Source organism: Narcine bancroftii, chromosome 6 (assembly GCF_036971445.1).
Source record: "Narcine bancroftii isolate sNarBan1 chromosome 6, sNarBan1.hap1, whole genome shotgun sequence".
In the NCBI taxonomy this organism is placed as follows: Eukaryota; Metazoa; Chordata; class Chondrichthyes; order Torpediniformes; family Narcinidae; genus Narcine; species Narcine bancroftii.
The window spans coordinates 1,811,978-1,825,431 of record NC_091474.1 but is presented as its reverse complement, the minus strand read 5'-3'; the positions used below and the strand labels follow the sequence as shown (position 1 = coordinate 1,825,431).

Below are 13,454 nucleotides of genomic sequence, written 5' to 3'. Positions count from 1 at the left end.
CAGCAACTGGAGACTTTTGTGTTTCTTCCGGTATTTTAAAACAAGTTAACAAACACATACATTTTACATATACTGAATATTCAATACAATAATTTTTTCAAGGTTTTATGTTTAAAAATGACTAGATATTATAATTAATAATGTTGTTAATTCAAGTGATTGCACAACAAAGACTTTAGTTTTCTTTCATATTTTGTAACTGCATCAAATTTAATGAACTCAAATGACTTTAATTTAACAAGTTGAACCTACTGTCTTCAATTCACTTTTTTTTGCCAAAACTCCCACGTAAAACAGCATTTACATTTAGGAGACCCTGAATAGGTTATTCAGAACAGCTGTTTTTGTTATCCATGTGAAGTTATTTAAATTACTTAATTTTAATTAGAAAGTAAGAAATATTCCATTATTGTAATCTGCAAAATCTTACCCTGCTAATGTGAAATTCCAGTTTCCTGATGGATCTCTCTGTAGTTTTAATTTGCTGAAATATGATTTTTTTCATTAGTAATCAAAACAAGTAATTAATATTAATATCTGCGGAAATAATACAATTTCGATGTTACAAAAAAATTCCTTTCAATGCCAATCAGTGTGTTCAGAAATTTAAATGCAAGCAGTTGAAAATCACTGGCGGGGATGGACCCACTGATGCAGATTCCCTGATTTAATGTTCAGGTAAAATGACAAGCAGCATCCACAATTTTACAGCAGGTAAATGCCAAATAAACAAATCTGAGTCTTAGCCAAATTATAGTGACTGCAGTTTTCACACACAAAGTGATCTTATTAATCATCTTTGCAATATGAGAAATGGCAGCTGAAGCACAAAAAGATGCTAACTTTTTTAGAATATTTTATTTTTGGCTTTTTTTTCCAAAAATTAAACATAGTAACATTTAAAAAAATACAAGATATTAAACTTTTTCTCACAAACTCAACAAAACAAAAACAGTCCCTCCCTCATTTACATGCACTCAGATTCGTTCACCATCAAAGCTTAAACATATATTTGAAGTATATAGAGTCCAGTTGGGGAAACTACATTTCCGTATATATAATTGTTACAGTAATAAAAAGGAACAAAAAAGGGTATAAAAGTATCTGGGCCCCAATGTGATCCAGGTTTGACTGCCAGAACTTTACAAAAGTGTCATATTTGTCCTTCGACTTGTGTGGGGTGGGAGCTGTTGAAATGCTTCTCCTGACTCCACATACTGCAACATGAATAAACAATGTTTAATCTTCTCTGGGAGTGGATTCTGCATTCACCATCCTTGGCCGGAGCTACGTGTTACAGCTCTACTTTAATCACAGAATATTATATGCCTCAGACAAACTGAGCAGCTCTATTGTAAGCCACTCAAAAATCTCTCCTTGCATGTAGTGAAAATAGGCTTACCTTATCTAGATCATATAAAAAAGCCTGAAATAAGCACAAGAAAATGCATCAATGTTCTATTTTCTTAAATTTAAAGAAATGTATTATAATTCCTTTCAAAAACACTTATGAACATACATTATTAGATTTTCTTTTGACATTTTGTAGACCCCATAACCCAAAGCTCACTGAAGTGGAATCATTAACCACAGCCTCCACTATATTGTATTGTAGGTGTTGCAGTATGCAAGTTTTATGTTCAAGAGCTGTATTCCAAGGTCTGCCTAATTCAGCACAAGGCAGGAGTTAATGAGAAGGATAAAGTCAGGCACAAAAAGAGACAGGTTCAGTGTTTTAAATTTAGGGGACACTGAACACATACATATTATTATCAGGCATTTGCATCCTCATTGAGATCAAGCAAGTACCAAGTGGCCTTCAACACACTTAACTCTTTACCTCACACATGCCCCCAGTCATGAGAGTGAGTACATTGCAATGGGATTGAGGACATAATTTTGATCTATGGACTAGAACTAGTTTTGCAAAATAATGTGCGTTTTCTCCCTTTATGATGCAAGAAATAATTTTATAAAAAATAATAATTCTTCAGAAGTGCAGTGGTAAATACAGAGTGTAAAATTATATCATGCCATTTTGAGATATACTTTGGCCTATATTTTAACTCTTATTATTTGAAGAAACTTTATGATAGTCTATTAATCATTTAATCCTCTCTGATATCTCTTGTATAATAGTGTTTGGGTTTCATATTCTGCTTTCTGGAGGGGAATATTTAGACAACCCTTTTAATTTTGTAGCTAGCCTTTCAACTTTGTTGTAGGGATTATAGATAACACTTTCCTCATTCTAATATATCCTAATTTCAAAGTATCATCTTCCAAAAGCACGAGCTACGATATTCCAAATTTTGATCTCTTTAATCCAATAAATCCAACTCTCTGGCTGCTGTTTTATGCAGTTTTAATTCGCTGATAAAATGGATAAACATTTTGCATAACTTTGCATCAAGACTTTCATAATGATGAATAACAAAGTATTTACTGTATAATGATAGAGATATAAAACATATAAAGAGCTCAAACTTTAAAGAGATACATAACAAAAGTATTTAGAGAAACACAATTCAAAGAAAAATTTCTCGTGCTCACGCCTTCTCTACATTCTGAAGAATAATGAGCAAGTTGATAGTCTCAACTCTGACCGTCGCAATAGTGTGGATCTTCCAGTAGCCACCCATCATAGTCACTATGGTAACACTACAAACAACAACTCTCTCAAAGAGACAGGCACAAAATTAACTAAGAATTAGAAAACACAAGGTTTTAACCTTTACAGAGATTGTGACTGCTTCACCCCTTTTGAACATGAGTCGTGTGAATAAACACCACTCTACCATTCAGGACCCAACTTCCTTCTGCAAATGCTGGCCATGAAATAATGTGATGCAAACTTTATACTGCTTTAGTAGTGTTCATTTTCAGAAACTATACTATACATTCAAAAATCAGATTACTAAAATGAAGGAAAGTGCAACACATGCTTGCTGGAAAAACTATGTTCAATAAATAATAATCTTTGTTTTTGCATACCAATCTGGAATTTCTTTTCATGTCTTTCTGTTGCATGGTCAGTAAATCCAACTCATTTTGGTGCGATTCTAGATGGTGGCTGCAATAAAATAATGTAATAATTAATCTGCTAAAATTAACATTTTCTCAGAGCTTCTGCCCCATTAAGGTTCACCAAGAAGCTATCTTCGCTGGCACTCAACATCCTTCTCTGTAAGTATTGGATTCTGAAATTTCCTAATGGAAAGACCACAGTCTGTCCGGGTTGGCAAGAGAACGTAGAGCACCATTATGCTAAGCAGTGGTGCACCTTAGTGCTGTATGCTCAGCCTGCTCTTGTTCACACTACTGATCCATGACTGCAATGTTCCAACAGAGCCGTCAAGTTTGCAGTTGACATGACAATCGTTGGCCTCAGAGGTGGAAATTCTTATGAAATGGTGCAAGAATAAAATTATTTCTTGCAACAAATTTGTTGAATCATCGTGGATAAGACTAAGAGATGATTGTGGACTTCAGGAGGGCTAGGAATGACCCACTCTCCACTACACATTAATAGCTCAGTAGTGGAGAGAGTAGAGTGCATCAAGTTCCTCAGAGTCCACTTAAGAAGTGACCTATCCTGGACACACAATATCTCCTCACTTGTCAGGAAGATGCAACAGCGACTGCACTTCCTGAGAAGACTAAGAAGGGAAAGGCGACCGGCCACCATCCTCTCAACTTTGTACAGGAGCCCCATCAAGAGAGGCTTCAACACAGTGTGATACGATTGGTGTAGAGCATCAGATCAGGACCATAAGAGAGGATCACTGGGGTCTCCCTTCCCCCCCCCCCTTCACAAATTGACATGATTTTCCAGGATCATTGTCTAAAGAGGGCTCACAAAATCAGTGAGGACCCCTACCACCCTGCATATAGCATCTTCCAGCTACTCCCATTGGGAAAGAGATCCAGGAGGATCAGAGCCAGAACCACTAGGCTGAGAAACAGCTTCTTCCCATGGGCAGTAAGACTGCTGAATGCCTGATGAACTTCAAGGAAATCCTACACGACTCTACTATTTATTTAACAAATAATATTTATTTATTGTTATATTTGTATATACATACTTTGCATATGTAATATTTGCCTGTATGTGTGTTATGTCTGAATGTGTGTTCCACCAAGGACCAGAAAACACTGTTTCCTCGAGTTGTAGTTGTACAATTGAATGATAAATAAACAAACTTTTTGAACTTGACCCTGATCTCTGCATTTACAGAAAGTTAGCACTGCATGGGTGGCTTCTGGAAAAATTTGGTTCCTACAAGAGGACAAACACCAAACTGTATGCAAATAGCCAAGTTTGCACTGGAGCAGATGAGATTTTTATGACTGTCACAATTGCTGAGTCGCAGATCAGTTAAGGTTCAACAGTCGCTGTTACATTTGCCTGATTTTGTGGTAAAGTATGCAGTCACATGTGATTGTACAGTTAGCTGTGTCAGAACAGTATGGTCAGGTTACCCTCCAAGTAAAATCTATATGGCCAAGATCAAGTGCTATACTATCAGAGATGTTGCCCTATGAGTGACATATTAAACTCAGGGCCTTGTCTGTCCTCACAGTAGATGTAAAATATCCACTGTAAGAATTCTGAGGAAAAGCAGTCTCATTATCATTTCTGTTTTTAGACTAATATCATTAACACAATTTAGCTGACCATCATTACTCTTTTGGAGCTTACAATGTGTAAAGCAAGAGCCACATTTCCTGCATCACAACAGTGGCAACTTCATCAAATTATATATTTTAAGCCATTTTATACTTCTCAATTGATATTTTTGTTGCTATTTACCCATTTAATGTTAATTTGATTATTATTCACCCAGTGAGTACTTAACTGTCACTTGCTTGCAATCAATGCCCAGCATTTTCTCATTTTGCAAGGTATTTCTTTTATTTTTTATTTAGACATACAGCACAGTAATGGGCCATTTCAACCTGCAGGTTCGTGTCACCCAATTTTTTCCCCCAATTAACCTACACCCCCAATATGTCTTTTGAATGGTGGAAGAAAACCAGAACCCCTAGAGAAAACCCACACAGACATGGGAGAAGGTACATACAAACTGCGCGGGATTTGAACCCCAGACCTAATTACTGACGGTGTAAAGATGTTGCACTAACAGCTAGGCCAACCGTGCCATCACTACGCTAACTGTGCTCCAGCTATGTAACCATGCTGCCACTACGTCAACCTATCTCCATTCCTTTCAGATTTATTGTCAGAGTACATACATGACATCACATACAACCCTGAATTCTTTTTCCTGTGGCCTTTCCCATCCTATCACATGGTTTCATTCAGTTAATACTGGTTCAAGGCAGCATTATTTTTCTCAATGTCTTTGATTCATCCCCACCCCAAAATATTGTTACCAGCTCCAAGTACCATCGACTCTTACGTTCTGCTTGCATGTTTCACTTCGATTCATTCCTGGTGCTAAGAGTAAAGGCAGGTCTCATTGTCTTCTTCATGCCTCACTGACCTATTGGCAGGGATTGGAGTCATGGCGCATTCATCATCCAATGCAGGGCAGAATTCATATTTGCCATATATATTATGCAGGGGCTACAGCGATGCCACTTGTGTTTGGTGAGCACAGTGAAGTGTATGGTCCAAGAAGAGAACTTGAGTGAGAGGAGCTCAGTCTATGCTGACGATACACAAAAATTGTTACTATACACCAATAATTGGCATGGTGATAGTTAATGTGAAAAGTTGGTACTTGGGATAATTTGACTAAATTACACTATCGTGTGAATTGTTTAGCTGAATTGAGTGAACTGCACTTTACAATGTATAATGAATATTTATATTTAATAAATATTCTCACTTCAAGCCTTTCCGTAATGACTTGCATATTTTCTCCACGCGGATTGGCTGCGGCTCCAAACTATTAGAGGATTTTTGTGTGGTTACAAGCCTCTTTGTTGAATTTACTGAGGAAGTTCTTGACATTGGAGAAATTCTATTGACAAAAGTACCTCTGCAAAAGAAAATATAGCATTAGTCATTCATTGTAAATTAACAAAGTACCTTTGAATACCAGTAGTTTTTAAGCCATAACAATCTCACATAACCATAATGGAACATTGACAAGGAAGGATACTGTATGATGGACAGAATTATCCTCAATCCATGGAATACCTTGGGAGGATGATCCTAGGTCTCGTTAAGTGAAATAATACAGGACTCAATGTTAATGTACTTTGTGTGGACATTAATTGGGGAAAAAAAGATGCATTGTGCATCCCTAATTGGCCAAGATATGCCAAATGAACTCACCCAGAGAAGGGGCTAGTTCCATCATCCTCCTGACACGTGGTCTGATGGTGAAGGAACAGACTTAAGGAATCAGGAAGAGTCCCTCATAGCTGAACACCGTTTTTAAAATGGCATTTATATCTTCAGTATCAGTGTGGCAAGTAGCTAAGTGACTGATCAATTAAGTCGTCCAGTCTGTTGACTCCTGGGGATTTGGTGATGGTGATGTTATCTAGATAGTCGACAAGATTCTTTTGCTGGTTTTGGCACAAGAGTAGTTTAAATGTCACTTGCCATCCATATGTACCCATAGCTGAATGCTATCAATATCTACTTCCACTTAGTCATGAAATTACAAATTGTATGAACTCCAAAAATATATGGCATTTGTTTATTAATTGGATAGAAAACAATATTTACTTGTAATATTTTTCAATTAATTGAAATGAATACAGTGCCAGTTTTTGAATCTGCAGCCAAATCTATTGGGAAAACATTTGAATGAAACACAGATAGCATTTTGTTTTCTCTTTCTGAACTTTTTTTTCTATGAGACAGCACTATTTTCACAGTGAAAGAGACTTGGTGACGTCCTAACTACATCCATCAAATACAGGATTTAAAGTGTGAAGAGTCTTGACAATCTACTTTAAATGTGAATGTTTCAAAAAGTGGGAAATAATCATGATCTCATTGTTTATCCTAAATTGGATAAGCCAAGCATGGTTGATTTCTTTATCAGGGAAAATGGCATAATTTTACTGCTGATTTACAAAATAAATCCCATCTTTGAAATTTATTTGACTCGTACTATTTAGGTTTTAGATGAAGCACCAGCATTGACTTTTTCAACAATGAATCGCAAGTTTAGAACAAATTTTAATGCCATTTCGACAGGCACTAATTATTGTATCTGCCGAATAGCTCAAAAGAAGCTTCAAACTTATTACATTCACCTCATAGAATTTACTGACCACATACACTTTCTTTAAATACTCCAAAGTGATCTTGATTGTTTATTTATCTAAGCAGTAATCTAATAACCATTAAACTAATCTCTCTTTAATATTGCTTTAGATGATGGCATCTAGCCCCGTTAATCAAATTTAAATCATTATGTTGCATATTGTTAATCATTGTTTTTGTTTCTGTTTTGCAATTTCCCTTTTCTTTCCTGGCTGTCTTCATCTTATTCTGGCGTGGGAAACTCAGATTGAATCCACAACATAATGAACCAAGTTTTTTTAAATATATAAATATTAGAATTGAATGTTATGCAAGTATGTTTTTGATGCCCTGAATTCCTCTCATGTTTATCATTTTTCACAGATGACATTTCACAGAATCTACTCTGCAAACTTGATATCCGATTGGAACCATATGCATACTTTGAACACAGTGAAGGAAACGTAGAACCCAAATGGTTACATTTCAAACTCATGATTCATTTCTTTAAAGACAGCACCAGATCCAAAAATTCCCAACGATTTTATGATTTCTTTTAAAATTGTCAAAAATGCCTCATAAATCTCATGTTCTGCTGCTATATTTCTGTTTAAAATTAAAATCTGTGGATCTGTAGAGAATATCATATATAATAATAAACTGGAAGAATTCAGGAATTTTTTTTAAAAACCAAGTAAAAGTAAACAAACTTTTTTTTTACAAAATCCAAACCGTTTTATAAACTGAATGTCATTTGGCTCTTACACTCCACTCCAGTGTTCCAACATTTTTTTTCTAGCATTCTCCCACATGAATGTTTCAATCGCTTGCCAACATCCATTTAAATTTATACGAGATACGTTGATTACATTGCATTATGGAAGAGGGAGCTGAAAAACGTAATAAAAACCATGTTAACGGCTCACAGAGCTGCATCTCTCCACTTGCTGAATATAAAAACCAGAGTCCAGAAACTGAAATATATGTTGTTATATATGGTAACAAGGCACTGTGGAGTAGACCTTGGCTATTTTTGGTAACAGGGCCATGAGGAATTAGTTTCTTAACAGTAGAATGTGCAAGGACTTGTCCACCAGTGGCACAATTCTCCATCTTTCAGTAGGGTTATGCTTGAAGAATTGGTTGAGAAGTGTGAAGTTTTCTGACTGGAGAATTGAAAGTGCCAGTTCTCAATTGCAAATGAAATCTCAAGTGGTGTGGTTCAAATGGCTTGCCTGAATCAGAAGTAGCAGATGGGAGATGGAGCAGATGCATCCTGATTTCAGACAATAGATTAGGAATTGTGGCAACAGATGTAGCTAAGCACGTCCAAACAAAGAGGATGGCCTTACTTTGAACATGTCACTTTAAATTCATCAATTGACTTTTTGTGTTCATTTCCTGGTGATGTTTCAGATGAGATGAGCCTTTTTATTTAGATGACCCTTCATCATCACGTCAAGATCTGTCCTTCCATTATAATCTTCAATACGTACTTATTCTCAGAAGCCAAACCAAATATGTAGGGCATGGCATTAGCATGACTTTTGTGGAGATTTGTCAGGGCACAAATAACCACAATCAATGTCCAATTCTGAATCAGAGGAGCACAGGAGTGTTTTCTTTTTTTATTTACAGATGATTTTATGTTCAAATTAATTCCATAGCTCATAAAATTCAAGCATCCTATTCTTCAATTTCTAGGCTCATGATGCATAGGAGAGTTAGTGACACTGCAAATAGTGTAGGGTCTCACACCTCAAGTGATTTGGATTTGATTCCAATCTCCAGGATTATCTGTGTGGAGCTTGCATGCTCTCTCAGTGATTGGGTGAGTTTCCCTTGAATGCTTTAATTTCTACTCCCATTCAAAGGCATGCTTGGTTGTTAGTTAAATGGCAACAGTAAATTAATCTTAGTGTAGATGGCTGATGGGTTAATAGGCAAATGCGAGAGAAGAGCTTACAGTGAAATAAGTGAGGAAATGGCATTCATGGGATTGCACTGTTGGGCTGTGTCATATAAATATGAAATATTATACTTGCCATAGAAAATGTGTTTATTTATAAAGGGTTTTATGATGCATGGTCTATATATTTTTCATTTAGATAAACCACTTTCAGTTACACTTCGCCATTCCTAATTAATCTGCAAAAGGAACAATATTTTCTTGGCAATAAGGAGTGGTAATACCATATATTTGCTGTTGAGAATATTGAATTTGAAGTATCGCTAGATTGGGAGTTAATATCAACCCGTAAAGGTGACGTGAATATGCCATAGCTCCAACATTATAAAAGTTACAATTCAAAATAAGATGAAACAATAAAATGAGTGTAATCTTATCCTTTTTGTTCTAGATGATGGCCTTTTATAATACAGATGTATATTTCATGTGAAATGAAATAATCAATTAAATATTCATCACACAAATATTTTGTCATGTCACAGAGCAAATATAGTAGTGTTTAAGAGGCTTTGAGATGGACACATGAAAATGCAAAAAATGGAGGAGTATTAATAATGTACAGGAAGAAGAGTCTTAATTTAAATTTTTAATTTGGGCAGACAGCACAGAAACAGCCCCTTTCAGTTCATGAGGCCTGTGTTGCACAAATACACCAACACTCCTTACAGACAGTGCTGCATTCAAAACCCAGGCTGGGTCACTGGCGATGTAACAGTGTTGTGCTAACCGTTACGTTAACTGTGCCGACACAATTTAATTTGGCAATGTGTTCAGCTCAGTCACGATGGGCCGAAGGGTCTGTTCTGTCTCTACTGGTCTATCTTCCATGTAACCTGCAGGTATTTTGATATTGAGATTATAATGAAATCTATACAATTCATAAAATATCGACTTGATTGAAACATTACTATTGTTAATTATTTTGATGCCAGAGAACAAATTCCTCACCAGCTGAAATCTGTAAGAGTAGCAAAGTAAACTTTAATGACTTCTTTGTCAGCCATTCCATTCAGTTGCTCTGAATTGTCCAAGGTTAAACTTAGGTGTTATTTCCTTTAATTGTGACACTAGCTTAGATTTAGTTTAATATCAGATCAAGTCCCCAAGGAATCTAAATGATGTGTATTTGAAATCTTGTCTGTGATGTGATTTACAGCAGGCATACTGGGAACTGACGAATTGATACAAAGGGCATGGCTTGGTGTGTCTATAATCCCATGAATGTATTGCGTGTTTCTGAAATAGTATGCAGTGAAATTTCCATCATATTCAGTGGAAAATCCAAAGCTGTGGAAGGTAAGATTTAGTTTTTTTTTAAATCTATGAGAAAGCACATTTTTTTAATCAGAGAATTCAAGTTAATGGGTATAGAAAATTAAAATCAGTTTATTCCTTTCTGTTGTTTCTTCAGGAGTTGGCATCACCATAAGCAGACACTGAAGTGGGAATTGTACGTCCTCAGCAATTAAATAGTCAAATTTTAAACATAGACTGGATTTTGTGACTAGTCAGTGCTACATCTAACAGAGACCCATTACATTTATTGTTCTGTGATCAATGTGTTCCATTAGTTTGGATTACATTTTATAGTATAAGAACAATTTTAAAAAGTTTTATTTTGATAACAATCTTCACTGTTTTAAACAAGAATGTCAGGCTAGAATTTCTTGGCACTGACAAGCCCCTCATGCTTGCCTCTGTTTGCTAAGCCTGCTCTTATTTTATTCCGATCCCCATTAAAAGCATCTTGTCAGAAAGCATCTGATCTTCATTGGCAAAGCAAAGCACATACATCTCTTCATGTGGCAAGTACAAAACAAGCCCATACACAGAGAAAAGAATTTCTCACAGCCATGCCTCAGATTTTGATGACTGTCAAAATCTTCAAGAAGTTTTGAATGTATGGGAACATCCTTGGCATTTAGAAGCATTCAAAAATGATTAAAAAATTAACCAAATAATTATATTTTAAAAAATCACTTGCAAATACTTAAATCATCCCTTAATCTCCCATAATCCAGGAATACAACATTGTCTTGAAAAATCTCTCTTAAAGTTGCAAAAGTGTGCTGGCCAATGTAGATTTATTGTGATATTCTGACAGACTAGCTCCAAAGTCCTCTCCATAAAAAACAGCCTAAACCTTTGCACTGAATTCCATACACCGAACAGCATTCAATGCATCGTGTTATTTTCTGTTTTTATTCCAGATTTCCAGCATCTGCAGTATTTGGCTTCTCTACGGCTGCAAAGTTTATTGCACCTTTATTAAAACTTTATGCCAAACTTTACTGACAAAAGATAAAGGAGGAAAAACCCAACATCTAACCCCAACCCACCAATTTTCCCTTGCAACTGCTGCAACCGTGCCTGCCTGTCCCGCATCGGACTTGTCAGCCACAAACGAGCCTGCAGCTGACGTAGACATTACCCCTCCATAAATCTTCATCCGCGAAGCCAAGCCAAAGTCATGCCAAACCCAAATGGTGATGCACTTCTGGATTTTACTTCATCATCCATCATGCACGGAGTTCACCAGGCATGTGCAGTCTAATTAAATAGTACATAAGCCCATTTAAAGATGACACACACAAAAATCTTCCACATGCATAAGGCCTGAGAATAGCCCACATCCCGTGGTCTTACTTAGAAGAAGCCAACCTTACTTGATTACGTGGGGAATTGATTTATTTATCTTCTATCAGGTATATTCTTCATTGGTCTCATTGTCAATAAGCACTCTTCTGCACCCCAACAGCTTGCCCTTTCATACTGATGCCCTCACTTCCTGCCAGTCATTTCCCCAACTGAACCAAGCTGTTAAGCTTTACAATCTTGCTGTTAGCCCACTTTAATTTACCTTGGCCCCCAATCACCCTAACCTGATTGATTCTCTGATCTTCTTTCTCATTTAACTGGAAGCTCATATGCAGTCATCTGTTCAGCAACTCTCCTCGTCCAACCAACTCCCATCACAGGCTACACTCTCTGGAATTGAGGGAAATAATGGACAAAGGAGCTCTAATTATGCTTAATACTGCAAGGCCAGTTCAAATGCATAACATCTTGGGCTTTGTACCCCATAAATCTCATGTCTAATCTGATATCTCCACCCCCTTCCCTTCGTCAAGCGCAAGATAAACAAGTCTGAAAATAGGATCCACAGATTCAAGGACAGTTTCTTCCCTGTTGTTACCAGAGTATTTATGGACCTCTTATGATGTTACACTTTCCCTGGTTTTAGTCGGACTTATTCCCTGTAGCTCTACATTCTACACTTTTGTTTTTTTTAAATTGTACTATCTTTTGTATTGAAAGACAGGTGGACTTGACTGAATAGCACTCAAAACAAAGTTCTTCTCTGTCTCAGTACAGGCAGCAATACATAATTAAATACAAACTTGGTTTGTACCATTTTGGTATAATTCTGTAGTGCCACTTAATGTAATATATTTTCAAGCTCAATATGCTTATTAACTGTGCTATCTCACTCATACTTACTGGGATCTTCTGCCTGACATTGAACCCAAGCCAGTAAACGATCGACTGCGATTAAGCCCACTAGAATCGGCAGGAGAGGAAAAGTGCAGTTTCACAGACATTGTCCCTGGTAACTTCAGTGTAATTCCTGTTGAAAAGCAAGGAAAATGTATCAAATACGAGACATCACAAAAACCAAATCTATTCCCTGGCCTATAGACCAAGGGAAGAAATCTTTGAAATAGCGATTTAAAGGAAGTTCAGTAAAAAAATATATATTTTAAGATATTTCTGCTTCTTCCAAAATTAGATAAGTGAATCTTAGCATTCATAAAAATATTTTAATTGACAACTAAAAAAAAAAATCACTGAATGTAGAAACTTGTAAAGATTCAAACATATGATGAACCTAACACTGAAATGATACGTGCAATATCACTATTGAACCATCATTGATTTCCATTCTACGGGGAGTCTGAATGAAGAAATATTGAAAAATTCCATATATTAAGTATGCGCCAATAAACTGCAATATCTGAACAGGAAATTGTTATTTCCAAAAAATATTTTTTTCCTTTGGGGAAACAACAAAAGTTAGGAAGATGTGCACCTACAGGAAACCCTGCAGATGGCTGCGTTCTCAAGCACCTGTTGCTCATCTTTCTTGATGGTAGAGGTTTTGAGTTTGAAAGGTGTGATCAGGATACCCTAGGCAAATAATTTCAGTGCATTTTGTGGATGATAATACTGCAGACACAAGGTGCTTGTGTCAGA

The 13,454-nt window shown here is 36.3% G+C and overlaps 1 protein-coding gene across 16 annotated transcripts in view; it reads right to left on the bottom strand.

The window, feature by feature from the left end:
- The window catches only part of ripor3 (RIPOR family member 3), a 186,002-nt gene that overhangs the window by 55,103 nt on the left and 117,445 nt on the right, over nt 1–13,454 (bottom strand). For 15 of the 16 annotated variants that reach the window (XM_069883659.1, XM_069883644.1, XM_069883646.1 and 12 more), the window contains 5 exons: nt 12,702–12,828; nt 5,856–6,008; nt 2,995–3,073; nt 1,403–1,426; nt 431–484 (listed from right to left, as the gene is read on the bottom strand). In XM_069883659.1, the coding sequence (XP_069739760.1) occupies nt 431–484; nt 1,403–1,426; nt 2,995–3,073; nt 5,856–6,008; nt 12,702–12,802 (411 nt within the window). In that variant the 5' untranslated portion in view covers nt 12,803–12,828. Of the gene's footprint in view, nt 1–430; nt 485–1,402; nt 1,427–2,994; nt 3,074–5,855; nt 6,009–7,996; nt 8,122–12,701; nt 12,829–13,454 lie in introns of those variants that run through there. The other variant, XM_069883658.1, reaches the window with a different exon arrangement.